The sequence below is a fragment of the Diabrotica virgifera genome, chromosome 9, assembly GCF_917563875.1.
Source record: "Diabrotica virgifera virgifera chromosome 9, PGI_DIABVI_V3a".
Lineage (NCBI taxonomy): Eukaryota > Metazoa > Arthropoda > Insecta > Coleoptera > Chrysomelidae > Diabrotica > Diabrotica virgifera.
The window spans coordinates 272,012-287,213 of NC_065451.1; the positions used below are offsets into that span (position 1 = coordinate 272,012).

Here is a 15,202-nt window from a genome sequence, read left to right on the forward strand (position 1 = left end):
TTGTAACATGTCAAAGCAAAGGGGGCATAGCGCAGTGGTAGAGCGTGCGACCGGAGATCGAGAGGTCCGGGTTCAAATCCCGGACGTTTCATATTTTTTTTTATTATTATTTTTGGTATCGTTTTAATAAAATTTTTTAAAAAAGTGGTACGTAAGAAAGTTAGTTTAATATTTAAATAAAATACAAATAACCTGTTAAGTATATTAATTTCGTTGAAATCATATAACAGAAGTATAACTTCTTACGTGTGGACAAAGTTCACACATATTCTTTTTTGTTCTTTGGAATAATAACAATGTTGTAACAATGTGTTGTAACATGTATTGTAACATGTGTGTAACAATGTCAAATGTCAATAATGTATTCTATACCTATATATTATTATAACAAATTCTTATTGATAGTCATTAGATAATACGTAAACCACACCACATTTATTTATATCATCTAACACGGCTATTAAAACTGCTTTAATTAAGCAACTATAACAATGTTCTCCAAAATCGATACATCAGCGCAGAATTAGGTCAAATAGTGAATCCATGCTATCAGATATCAGTCACAAAGGCTCTATTAAAGGACTTTTTAATTTAATCTTGATTAGAATCTCTGAAACTATCCCTCACTGATTATCGATCCAAATTAAAAGGCGGGAGGAGATGAACTCTTAGATATATGCAAAAGCGACTCAGTTTAAAATTGGCACTGGAATGTAATGTGTTACTGTTATCTATGAGTTGGAATTATTGTTTACTATTTTCAACAAAAACTTTTCGTTTATAAATTCGCAAAAGTGTGTGTGTTATTGCGTTGCCGTTCCTGAAATATCTAGAGGCCACCTAGCGATGGATTCCTATGTAGTTTTGTCTTCTGAATCCAAATTTGAAAACGGCATTTCGCTATCTCTAACCATCTTCGAGATATCCTACCTCAAAGTCGTCATTGTGACGTCACAAGCCTCCTTTAAATTGTCATTTTCTTCCGACATAGAAACGTCAACTCTACTTTGTTTTCATTTGACGCAACTAAACGTCAACATAAAATTGAAATGTCAGATAAACAAATTTTATTTATTTATGTTAATGTAATGTTAAATTACACTTCACTATTTTCAAGGAAAACTGTTAGTCCATTGAAATGTTACATTTAGTGTGCATTTCTTAGAGGAGTCAATTTTATTTTTTTAATGTGTAGGGGGGTTCAGTAGAAGCTTAAGTTCAAGTTTTTGGGGTTGAGGCCCTTGTACCCCGGCCGCCATCTTGGAAAAAGAGGTGCAAAGGGCTTTCGCGCTGTATCTCGTAAACTAGCTACCCTACAGAAAATTTAATTTTACATAAAATGAAGCAAATTAAATTTTCCACAATTTTATATCTATTACTTTTTATCGTAAAATGACCAACAAAAAAGTTATAAACAAAAATAAGAGAAAATTTTGTAAAAAATTTCCTTTTATAGGTTATAACTTTTTTTACGTTCATTTCACAATAACATCATGTAGCGATTTTGTAGAGGATTTTTCAATAAACAATTTTCACTATAAAGTTGTTTAATTTTATTTATTATCTAGGTTTTACAGCGCTCCAAACTTGACCAGATTCTCGAATTCTCGTAGAAAAATAATGCTTTTCTATCTATATATTAGACGAGCGGCATTAACCGTTATGCCAACCACGAAAATCAAATTTAAGGTGAATGATCAATTTTGGTCTATTTTTATGTTTTCGAGGTCGCTGAATCCGAATATGAAGTTTATTTTTATCTGGAGTTGGTGGAACATGTTAAAAAAATAAATTGTATACAAAAATGCCAAAAATCAATTTTGATGATTTTTCAAATTTACCTCGCTGTATCTTTGGTCGCTGTAAATATTTCCTTTTAAAAATTTTACTGTGTCATCTTTGAAGTATGTAGATAGCAATGAAATTTGTCCAAAATGTTTAAACACATTAAAAAAGGAGTTGTTAATTTATTAACATTTTGTCATCATATTTCGTTAGTTTCATGTTTACTTAAAAAAGTTGAGTGACAAACTTTTTAGTTTATAATTTTAACCAACACAACAATAAAATATAGTTCATGAAGAAGTTTTTTGGGAAATTTTAAGTCAAAATATATAATAGGAAAAAAGTTATGTTACTTCATATACAAGCGGCACACCCAAAAAACGCTTATATCTCGAGATCCTGACCACGGTGTGGTGAATGGCTAATTTTTATCATACTTTATCATTTTGATATCAAAAATCGTTTTTTTTTGCTCTGATTAAGAATTTTGCATTTTGCGGTTGCGTCATTCTTCTTCTGAAGCGGCGAATTTGTCCTCAAACAACTTCTTGGGCCTTTTCTATATATGCTTAGAGTTATAAGTTTTATAGTGGGAAGTAAGGTCAAAAACAGATTAATAATAGCATAGGAATGTTAAAATCATAATAAATTGTATGAATAAAAAATATATATAGATAGAAAAGTAAGCCTAACTTTTGTTTTTATTGTATTCCTATGAGCATTCGAGAATCTGGTCAAGTTTGGAGCGCTGTAAAACCTATATAAATAAATATAATTAAACAACTTTATAGTGGAAATTGTTCGCTGAAAAATCCTCTACAAAATTGCTAAAATGTTATTTTAAAATGAACTGAAAAAAAGTTATAACATTCAAAAGGAAACTTGTTAAAAAAAATTTACATATTTTTGGTTATATCTTTTTTGTTGGTCACTTGACGATAAAAAGTAATAGAAACAAAATTGTGGAAAATTTAATTTGCTATATTTTATGTTTAATTAGATTTTCCGTAGGGTTGGTAGTTTACGAGATATAGCGCGAAACCCCTTTGCACCCCATTTCCAAGATGGCGACCGGGGGACAAGGATGGCGACCCCAAAAACTTGAACTTAAGCTTCTACTGATCCCCCCTACACACCAAAGAAATAAAATTGACTCCTCTAAGAAATGCAAGGTACGGCCTAAAAAATGTAACATTTTAATGGACTATGTTTATTTTGTATTTATTTATTTTTATTAGATATCAAATCTATATTATACGAGGTATGTCAAAAAATATGAAGTTCGATCAAGATTAAAGTGTCTTTATTTTTCACAATATTGAAAAGTGTTATTATAAAAAGTTGTTTGGAGTTAAAAACTATGTTGTAATATGCAATTACTTGTATATCCTTCTAAAGATAAAAAAAAAATATTTTAAAATTTTTCTCAAATTACGAATACCAATATCATTTTCATTCATAACTCTTTTATTATTAATTTTACGGAGAAAAGTTATTCTTCATAAAAATATTTGCATGGTCTAAAATCTAAAATGCAATCATCATATATCAAATTTTATCAATTTTATTCGAGGTATGTAAAAAAATATGAATTTCGCTCGAGAGTAGAGTACCTTTATAGTTCATAATATTTAAATTAGGATATAATTGCATATTAAAACATAGCATTTAATACTAAACAACTTTTCACAATAGAAATTTTCTATATTATGAATTTAAATACGTAAATAAACAAAGTTTTCGTTATGATAATGCTCGCATTTTCAGCTTGTTTTTTATTTAATTCACTTATTCTGAGTTCAATTATTATTATTACATTGTCATGTTCGTCTGTCTCGTGCTACTTAATTCAGTTATCTTCGTTAGTCTTCAGAATTTTTCTCTTAAAGTTTTTTCGTATGTTCTTTATATCTTACTTTAGATTATTACACCATAATGTCAATGATTACTTAGAGTGTCTCTATGATGGAGCTTGCTGGGCATATCCTAAGAGATGATTCTTAAAATACGAGGGAAAATAAAAAGTTATTATGATAAGATATGACGCGAAAGTAAACAACAAAAATGAATTTATTAAACAATTAATTAATTAGCAATTGCCTTACAATTAATTAATTAACAATTATATGTCGACTTTCACTAATACTACCACCAATACTAATAATCAAAAACCGCTTCAGTGGGCTTATATAACGAGAACAAATGTTCGCGAAACATCTATAGAGCGTTTCACGTTAAGAATAGAACATTGCGGAGATAGCCCCACGTAGTTCTTATGAATGATAGAAGCGCGCCGATGCCACGCTGTACTGATTAGAATGAATCGTATATCGGCGGTCGAGTAGCTACCCGTGCCCGAGAGGTTTGGCAACACTGATCTCCATAAATGTAACGTTGTATTCTTAATGCGAAACAAAGTATAGTGGAGGGACAACGGCCAAATCCATACAAAAATACGAAATTCCAGAAAATCACCTTTTTATCTCTCTTTCGCACAGGAGAGGTTTCTCGACTTTCTCTAACGCATAGGGTCGCAATGAGGGATTTGTGACTCACTACAATATTTTTAACAATACTTACGATTACTCCTCTAAGCATAGTTGCCATTTCAGAGAATCCATTGGCTTCCGCCATCTCCAGAGGTGTTAAATCATAAATGTTCCTGATCTCGTACGCCACGTCAGCACCGGGACATTCTAGCAGTTGCAAGGTTAGTTTTTCCAATCCAAATTTGGCAGAAAAGTGAAGAAGAGTGGGGAATTCTTCGTGACCTAAAATATAGCGATACATATGTATTTTTATAATTATCTTGCAACAAAAAAACACTAAATCTACTGAATAAATCTACTTTTTATTACATCAATTAATGCAAGACGAAATGAAATATTAATTTAGGTGTTGGATTACGTTGATTAGTTGTAGTTTAATATTATAACACAAAGGAGAATAGAGAACAGCAGGGAGATACTGGATTCCATCAAAATAAGAAAACTTCAATACTTGGTTTATGTAACACGTGGTGACAGATATGAACTTCTAAAATTAATTATTTAAGGAAAGATTCAAGGAAGGCGCAGCATAGGTAGGAGAAAAATATCCTGGCTGAGAAATCTCAGAGAATGGTTTGGATGCAGCTCAACTGAACTCTTTCGGACTGTAGTGTCGAAAGTGAGAATAGCAATGATGATTGCCAACCTTCGTCGCGGAGATAGCACGTAAAGAAGGAGAAGAATTTTAACACTCAGTATAACACATATTTAAACCTCACGTTAAACTCTACTCAATGTCAATAATCAAGTAAATATGAACTCGATTGGCATTGACCGGAGCAGTGCGTGATTAAGCAAGAGTTTATTGAATATAAAAAGAAGCTCCTGTGATATAGTTTAGGTATTATTATATTTGTTGTAAGTAGTATTGCAACATGCCTTGGGGCAGGTTGATACATTGTTGTTGTTTGTATTAATAGTTCGAAGACCGGATAAATAAAGTATAACATAATCAGATGGAGTAGTATTTATTATACCAAATAATTAATTAAGGACTAAAAGGCACTGCACCTAACCACCAACATATTTATTTATGACAGAAGATCGAAATCAGAAATCAGAAATTCGATATATATTCGATATAATTAGAATAGAGCAATCAAGAGCAGCCTTTTAAAGATGAGGAAATTTCTGAGTAATCAAAGATTCAATCTGCAAATCCGATATGGGATTGTAAAATGTTATCTCCACTCTATTCTTCTTTATGGTGCCGAAGCTTGGACTATTAGTGTTGACTTAATGAGAAAGCTAGAAGCTTTTGAGACGTAGGTTTTTAGGAGAATTTTAAAAATACCGTGGACCGATCACATTACGAAATGGTGTTGCGCAGAATGCGAAGAGATAGATAACTTTTGACCACCATTAAAAGGAGAAAAACGGCATATTTCGAGCACATACTTAGAAATGATAAGTAGGAGTTGTTACAGCTAATTACGAAGGGTAAAATCGAAGGAAAAAGAGGTCCTGGTAGACGATACTAAATATCCAGGCTGACAAACATTCGCGACTGGACCGGGTTAAACACAGACGCTTTTAAGAAAAGCAAAAGATAGAGACAAATTTGCAATGGATCTAGTCAACCTTCATTCGTGGAGTCGACACTAGAAGAAGAAACATGCATGACATATTGAATCCGATTCCAGTGGCGTAAGCCTGCCGTTAATATATTTACTTACTTCTTTTATACCCTTGGGTTGCTCCATTGACATGTCGCTGCTCGTAATGGCCCAATATATTAAAATGTGGGGGTAAATTCCTTTGAAAGTTGTGTACCAACCAGTTATCAATGTTATCTCTCTCTGACGGACTAAATCCTATCGACTGAAAATTTACAAACAATAATATGTAATATGTAATAGAAAAGCAAATTTACAAACATTTCATTTACAAAAAATATTGAGGGTCTTTCTACTTAATCAATCCCGAATCTTAGTTTATTTGCCAAATTTGAGTATTTTATAACTGTATCTTTTTCTTAAGTTGCCGTCTTTTTTCGAAAGTTGGCGATCTTCTTCTTCAGATGTAAATCCACCAATGGATGTTAGCGATCACATTTTCCATTAACTCTCTGTTTCTTGGAATGTGTATCAGAGATTTTATTTCGTTAATCCCTGTCCATTGCCTTATGTTTCGGAGCCAGGACATTTTCTAGCGTCCTATTCCCTTCTTGCCTTCAATTTTACCCTCGATTATAAGTTGAAGGAACTGGCATTTTTCGTTTCGTATGATGTGACCCAAATACGCCGTTTTTATTTTCTTGATAATTTCGAAAAGTTGGCGTTCTTGGTTGATTCTCTTAGTACCGGCGCAAATTGATCCTAAGCGAACACAACCTGGCACCGGCGAGGTGCGTAGAGAGTTCTGCGCATCCTAATATCAATGAATACCGTGCCAGGTCTACACATGCGAACGTTTGTCATCGAAACACAGTTTTCTGGTGTCGTGGGACGCGTGACTCAATTCTCAGTTGCGGTTTTGTTTGCGAGATGGACGTTGAAAAGCTAATAGAACTCGTTCGGAATTACTCTTATTATAAACAACACTGATTGTGATTGGATTGTCGTTGCAAAAACTGCTTACCTATTACATATATTTATATCTTGTCTACATATTTTATTTTTAAGCATGAACAAGCCCGGTATGATGACACATTTTATTTGAGGGTTGTGCGATATTCACAGATATGCTTAACGGTTTTTAATGATAATGTTGTGTAGATTTAAGAAATGAATGATATTTACAAAATTTTTATACCTATAGAAAAGGGATTACGCCATCATTTGTGACATTGTATTTCTAGGCCTGGATCCCGCGTACCAACAAAAAGTTGATTAATAGCAAGCTGAAAATTTGTTAATAGCTTAACGGTGTCTCGTCAGACAAACTTTGAGGTACGGGAACACTGAAACAGGGGAAGTTTTAATTGTGGAACAGGTTAAAAATTTGGAACGTCAGACTACAAAAACGTTCCATATATTTTGTCGGACAGAACTTCCAATTGATTTGTTACCATTTCATTAAACTCTCATGGAAAAATTAGACTGGTGTTTATCACTAACTAGGCATTTTAATGAGTGAAACAGGAAGAACATGTCAAATAACAGGAATCATGTTGGTTAGTAATAGCAGTCTGATTTTTGAATGAGAGTTTAATGATAGGGTAACAAATCGATTGGTTGTTCTGTCCGACAAAATACATGGGACGTTTTCGTAATGTGACGTTCCAAATTTTTAAACTGTTCCACTATTAAACCTTCCCCTGTTCCAGTGTTCCTGTACATCAAAGTTTGTCCGAATAGACACTGTTAAGCTACTAACAAATTTTCAGTTTGCCGGATCCAGGTCTATAAAGTATGTTTTGCTTTTAAAATAAAAGGTGTCCTTCATTTTGTGTAGGTTCATTTAATAAAAATAAAAGTTAAGTTTCTGTAATACTTAAGAGGCGGCATTTCGAAGACCTGCATCATATTGAAAAGATGTACCGCACGGCTCTGTAGTTAGTGTGGCTTTTGCCAATAAATCAAAGTTATGCGTTTACAAGAGCATATTATTTGAAAAATAAGGAGTACCATAATGTGTCATAATTACAATCTCCTTTATACAGATCAAAAAATATATATTAATGACACTGTTATCGACAAAGTCGATCAATTTTAAACTTGTCATCATATATTTATTAGACTTTTGTTTATCGTTAAAAATTAAATGATGGTTGTGAATTGTATTTTTTGTGTTATTTAATATTTTAGCAAAAACATAATCAGCAAAAATCTTATTTAAAACATGCGAACCGTTTTTGCAATCACAATCAATGCAGTGTTTAACTTATGCTTGTTATTATAAAGGTATGTAGAAATAGAATACTCAGTGTAAGATATCTTTTTATGCACCCGCTTATGATCAAATTCGATGTTTTCGAAAGTCATACCGCTACGACTACTAGGGACGTGTAAGATATTTTTAAAACGTTACTAGTTACATGTACGGAACTACCGTTTTTTAGTTGCCTACTCAATTCAGTACAAGGATCAGATACATCAGTATTTTGTAATCAGTATTTGTACTCAGTACCACTGAGAACCGGTATCAATAGTAACCGTTACACGTTTGCACTTATTTTGCCCGTCTCTATTCGTTACGGCGACAGTCGATGGTCGGGTTAGCTTGTGTTTAATATGCGGCACGCTAGAAAAATAACTGCACAGGTCACCGGTCCCACCGGCGCAGGTTGTGACTCGCTTAGGTTCAATATGCGCCGGGACTTAAGGACATCTACATTTGTGACTTTCGCCGTCCATGGTATCTTTAGGATACGACGATAAAGCCACATTTCGAAGGCTTCTAATCTGTTTATAACTCTCGTTTTGAGTGTCCAGCTCTCTACGCCATATAGCAGCACCGAACATAGGTAGCACTTACTAACGTTAGTCTCGTTGAAGATCGAACTCTGAACAGGTCAGTACCTTGCTGAATTTTACGAAAGCTTGTCGAGCTTGTTTTGCTTCCCTGTCCGATGCCCACTCTTCAAAAAGCCACGCTCTCAGGTATTTAAATTTGCTCACTCTTTCAATGGACTTGGCATTCAGTATTATGGTGGGGTTTTTAAGTGAATCCAAGTTTCTGGGGATGATCATGAATTTGGTCTTTTTGGTATTTCCCATTCGCTTACTGTATTCTCCGATTATAGTGACAAGTTGTTGAAGAACGACTATGTTGTCACAAATTAAGAGACCATCATCAGCATATCGTATGCGTTGTTGATCAATACTCCATTCCCTTGGATTCTCATCTCTGCATCTTCCAAACACTCTTGAAATATGGCTTCTAAATAAATGTTAAATAAAAGAGGGGAAATCACACATCCCTGTCGAACACCTTATAATAAAATAATGTGGGGAGAGCTACCCTGGTGATGGTGTTGATTAACTTGAAGACACTATTTGCTCATACTATATTTATTTAATCACTGCTAAATATATCAGTAACGATTTGGTGTGCAACGTCTATCTGCTCACTAACTTGTCTCAATATTGAATGAATAAGGATTGATTAACGAATAATCTGTAATACTTTCTCCGTATCTATAAATAAACTTGTAATTATTTTTATTATGATTGCTGACACGATTCGACCATGAAATATTCATATCAAAATAGCTGACAAGAGCGTTCTCGAAACAAGTGCATTATATTGGGAAATCTGTGTCACCTTGTTATTTTACAACAAATAGTAATGTTTGTTTTTAGACCTTTAAAAAGTAAATGGATATGAATTGCTCTTGTTTTGGAATGCTAATATAATTCCTGTACAACCGCTCCTTACGTTTTTGGCTAAGCCACAAAAAAGGTTTTTTACTAGTAAAAACATGAGAATTACTTACCTGGCACATAAAATCTATCGGATTATTTACATTCCTGAGAATTTCTTCCAGTTCTCTCAGTCTGCTTTCGCATTTCATAGGTCTGCTGCCGATGATGTTTCCATTTTTTTCCACTAGGATATTAACGATAGCAGTGATTTCTGTAAGCGATTCAGGCATCCAGAACTTTAACAGGTACGGGTTACGTTTCTTTACATTATTTATAACGAAAAGTTCTCCATTTTTTTCAACGGAAATTTTTACCACGTCATCTTTTTGAAGCGGGAAAGTTAGTATGACCAATACGCTGTTTTGGCCCTAGAAATAATCAAAAATATATTAAATATAAATTTAATATAAAATTTCCTTTATAAGAGATATATTTATTTAAAAACCATTGAAGGGCTACAATTATCACAGAACGTTTTCGCTCTCTAAAAAGAGCATCATCAGTGTGTGTTGTTCAGTCATGACATGCTGAGCCACCAAAAATATATAGGTTAAAATCAGTATGTCATGCCTGAACAACACACTCTGATGGTGCTCTTTTTAGAGAGCGAAAACGTTCTGTGATAATTGTAGCCCTTTAAAGGCTTTTAAATAAATATAGTACCTTTTATAAAGGAAATTTTTCATTACATTTATATGTAGTTAATGGTATACAGCCAGCAACAGAAATTTTCTTTGTGGATTTCAAAAATATATTGTGATTTTTTGGAAAAAAAATAACTTTAGAAGCTGTTACCTATATTTATTCAACTGAGTCAAGTGTTATTGGTAACCAAAATGGAATTTGTCAGAAGGTGCACCAAAAAGAAAATGAAAACGAAAATGAGAAAAATGTACAACAGGGAAAAAATTACAATTAAAAATTGACATAATAGCAGATTGATCCTCGTATTCTATTCAGAAGAACATTGTCTTTCATTAATGAAATTCAACGGGCAGATGGAGGATTTATATTCAAAATGGCTCAGCCTGCCATATAGTGAAATACCAAATATGTAACATCATGGTTGAGGAAAATAAATATTTCTGTTTTGAAATGGCCTGCAAATAGTCCTGATCTATCATTCATCGACATTCTTTGGCATCAGATGAAAAAAGAGCTTTGAACTATACCAGTTCGCACAATTTCTGTATTAAAGGGCAATGTTTACGGAATTTAGCACAACTTTCAACCAGATTATTGCCAAACATTAAGAGACTTAATGCCGTTTTAAATTGTAAGATAATGGTAACACTGAAAAATATAGCGAGGACTACATAGCAAAATAAATTGAAACTTGATATAAAAAAAAGAACCCAGAACGGTCAACAAACCCAGCAGCCATTCATGTGTTAGACCAACAAAGTTTTTTTACCCCACGTATAAATAAATGATACATCTACTTACTTGACGAATCTTCTTGGGACTAATGGAAAAATACGATTTATCTTGCGAAATTATAGACATCTGTTGTTTCCAAACTTTCGACAAAATTGTCATTGCTTGTCCTAAAAATTCTTTGGTAAAGTTCTCATCTTGATCATGTCCCACGCATTTTCGATGCCATTGGAAATATGTTGGCAATACTGGAAAATAAATTAAGTACAAAGTATTAGTAGGCTATAACATAAATTATCAATAGACAAAATAAAGAAATCAGTACGTTAATATCGTATACGATTTTTTGTTTATCTGTAGTATCTTTATAGTAGGGGAGGAAAGTATGCTAAATTTGCAGGTAGGTACTCGAGCGTTATTGGGTTGTGAAGAGTAGATCCTTAAAAGTTAAGTTGTCCATAAAGTGGGAGACTTTCCATTTTTTAATTTAATTTTCCATTTCCAAAAATCGTTTTTCCGGTTATCGCGTCATCTATCCATAATTCGAAAAAATCTCTCGAATAAAAGTTGCTTATTTTTTTAGAAAGCATCCAAATATGCAATAAAAATTAGGAGCTCCTATTTAAGATTTTAAAGTAAACCCCCGCCCCACCTTTGTGGAGGGTCTAGTTTGGTACCATTCGATAGATTTTTGAAAAATATTGAATACAGACATGTATTTTGCAATTTTTCGACCTGATGTTCATTTCGCGGGGTTCGTATTTAAAATTTTAAATTTACCCCCCACCCCTCTCTGTGGGGGGGGGGGGTCGTGTTTGGTACCATTCGATAGATTTTTAAAAAATATTGAACACGTATTTTTTAGTTTTTCGATCTGATGTTCATTCCGCGAAATATTCGCTTTTTTTGGTAAAACCTTGTGATGCCCCCATTTCCTTCCTCAAATCCGTCAGATTTTTAAAATATACACTGTTTTGCATGTTCTTAACTTACCTTAGCTTAATCTGACGATTTTGAGTTTTTCTGAGAATAGATTTTTTCGGATCCCCCTTAACGAACTCCTCTGTATTAAGAGCCAATATATCGTAGATGTACATTTACAGGGTACAAGGTTTCTCCCCATGTGATAATCTGACGTGCTCGAGTAACTACAAAAATCCCCGCTTGTGCTCCCCTACCATAAATTAAGATTCAAAATGATGCAAGAAACAATACCCGAGATAGAGAAATAATACAATCAACAAAAGAAAAAAACTCAATACTAACGAAAAAGTTAAAGATGTGAACAAAAGAGGAAATATAGAAAGAAGTTAACGAAATACATAAAAAAAAACGAAAGTTTATATGTAACACAAAAAACAAATAAAAACATCTAAATCATAATAGAGAAAAACTAATAACTTAAATGTGTTAAGTAACTGGTGAAAACGGCAATGAAAGAAAAATCAATGTTGAGGTAATTACATAAATACCTATTTTTGATTACTATTGATTATGCCACCAGTAATACAGCACCGTTCTCTATACCTGGCTCCTTCGCCAAACTTTCAAAAAAAAATTATGTGAAAAGTAGACCAGAGAAGAAATTTCCGGATTTAATGCAAAAAATGTAAAAACAAGTAATCAAATTATATTTATTATTTAATTAAAAACTTCCAATAGCTTATATTGAATTATAAACTGTATAAATGTAGGTAACGTTGAGAGAGACATTTCTAAGTAGGTATATTTTAAAATTATTTTAGTCTTTCCAATGTACTTTTCACGCGTTTTATGGTAAAATTTAAGCAAGATGTAGATCCTTATCAATAAATATAAGTGTGGGGGTTCAAACAAATAATCCTGGACAAAAAATTTCCACAAATTATCCCTGGACAAAAAATCCCCAGACAAATAATCCCCGGACAAAAAATCCCGGACAAATGATTCCACAATTTTTTTTTGGATAATGGCAATGTTTTGAACATAGTTATTCAAAGCAGAGTTAGCAAAAGATTTAAGCGAATAATATTACAACATGATTTCCACAGCCTTAGCTCATTCCCCATATCTTCCACGATTTTTGAAAAAACTGACACTCTTTTGTTATGTAAAATTTGAAGTTTTCGACATGGAATTGGAATTCAAAATTTGATAATCGAAATATCAATTCATGCTTAATATTAACTGCTAATCAATATTTTCGTGCGGTTTCATTGCTATAACTTTATGCATTGAGGCTGAAAGCATTTGAGTCGAAGCGTTCACGGGAAAAATTTTAGAAGACTTTTCGGCAGCAAATATTTTTTGAGAATTTTTTGTCCGGAATTTTTTGTGGGGATTTTTTGCCCGGGGATTTTTTGTCCAGGGATAATTTGTGGGGATTTTTTGTCCGGGATTATTTGTCCTAGCTTCATAAGTGTGTGTCTTCTTTTTACATTATACATCACTAAATCTAAACATTTTTGGGCAGCAATCGTAAGTCTCCTTAAAATATAAAGATCTTTTACTATAGACCACGATCACTTTCTACTACCTACGTTATAAGAGTTAAAACTTACCTTTTTTGTGGACTTCATTGAAATCATCGTCAGTTACACCCAAGAGTAAAGCAAGCGTTTTCTCAGCTAGCAGTATTTTTTCAAGAAGCATACACTCCTCCGAACGATCTGCTACGATTTCTAAAAAGCTCGGGCACATTACCACGAGTTGAAGTTTAACTGAAGTCGCTCTGGAAATGAAGTCAGCATGTTCTTCTTCAGTCTTTGAGATTATTTCTTCTAGTGATGAATGCTGTATCCTGAAAACATTAAAGACTATGTAGATTCCAGCATATATCACTGGAAAACACATGACGGTTGAAAGGTAAAAGGTGGTAACCCGCAAATCAACTTTTTTCAGGAAGTATAAAAGACGCTTTCCGTTTAAGTAATTTCATGAGGAATTAACCTAATAATTTTTTTCATTAATTTATAGATGAATTATTGATCTACAAATTAATAAAAAAAATACTGGGCTAATTCCTCATAAAATTACTTAAATGGAACGTTTTTCCTACTTCGTAGAAGAATTAAAATATGCAATTAAAAATAGTTTATCACATAAGCTGTTCTTTAAAAACTTTTGTTTACTTACTTTAAAAAAAAAACTATTGTCATTTTTAGATTCAGTGTAAAAAATACTATAATAATGAGTCAATAAACCTTATATTTTGGCAAACATTTATTTTTTGGCCAATGGATTCAGCGATCTATTAAAATACTTACTATAGAAACATTTATGGATGAACCAATATGTGAAGAGACAGAAAAATTTGAAATTATTTTTTTACTAAAACCGTATATTCTTCTTCTTACTATTTATAAGTAATTCTGCTTGTTCATTGGCGGATTGATACCTCTATGGAAGGTTGTCACTCCATCTTTTGCGCGGTCGCGACACTTCTACTGATTGGTTTATCTCTTGATATTTTGACCACAGGTGTCTTCCCTGTTCTGCTTATGTGGTTATTCCATTCTTTTTTTCTATTTAGTGTCCATTCCTTTATACACTGTACGTTACATTGTCTTCTAATGTCTTCACTCCTATTTCGATCTCTCAGCGTATTTCCTGAAAATCTTCTCAGTCCACTCATCTCTGCCGTTTCCAGTAGTCTTTGTGTTGTAGCTGTATCGGGTCTTGTTTCTGATGCATATGTCATTATTGGCCGTACACTGGCTTTATAAATTCTTGACTTCATCTCAGTGTTAATAATATGTCGGTTTCGCAATCTATTAAGACATCCTGCCAGTCTATTTGCTTTTTGTACTTGATTTCTCACTTCTTTGTCCAGTCTTCCGTATATTGACAATTCCAAGGTATTATATTTCCATTCCTTGTTCAATACTGATCAATTTCTATTTTACTTCTGATTGGTTCATTATTGATTACTATTGTCTTAGTTTTCTGAAATGAAATTGTCATATTTAATTCTTTTGTTATGTTAAATCTGTGGACTTACATTTGTAGACTATCTTCATCTTAGGCTATCAGTATTGCGTCGTCTGCGCAACAGAATATATTTACTTCTTTGTTTCCCATTCTGTATTCTCTTCCTTTGTTGACGCTTTTGATGATTTCATCCATAATTAAGGCTACGGGTACATAATTCGCAAATATTTTACGTGTATCCCTACTTTTTCTGTCTTTACACGGCAAATTACG

General features: G+C 33.0%; 1 protein-coding gene across 3 annotated transcripts in view; it reads right to left on the reverse strand.

The window, feature by feature from the left end:
• LOC114324884 (phosphoinositide 3-kinase adapter protein 1) overlaps positions 1-15,202 on the reverse strand; it is a 118,811-nt gene that overhangs the window by 10,551 nt on the left and 93,058 nt on the right. For all 3 annotated transcript variants that reach the window (XM_028272781.2, XM_028272782.2, XM_028272783.2), the window contains 5 exons: positions 13,561-13,799; positions 11,090-11,268; positions 9,715-10,011; positions 6,011-6,155; positions 4,366-4,556 (listed from right to left, as the gene is read on the reverse strand). In XM_028272781.2, coding sequence (XP_028128582.2) covers positions 4,366-4,556; positions 6,011-6,155; positions 9,715-10,011; positions 11,090-11,268; positions 13,561-13,799 — 1,051 coding nt within the window. The remainder of the gene's footprint in view (positions 1-4,365; positions 4,557-6,010; positions 6,156-9,714; positions 10,012-11,089; positions 11,269-13,560; positions 13,800-15,202) is intronic.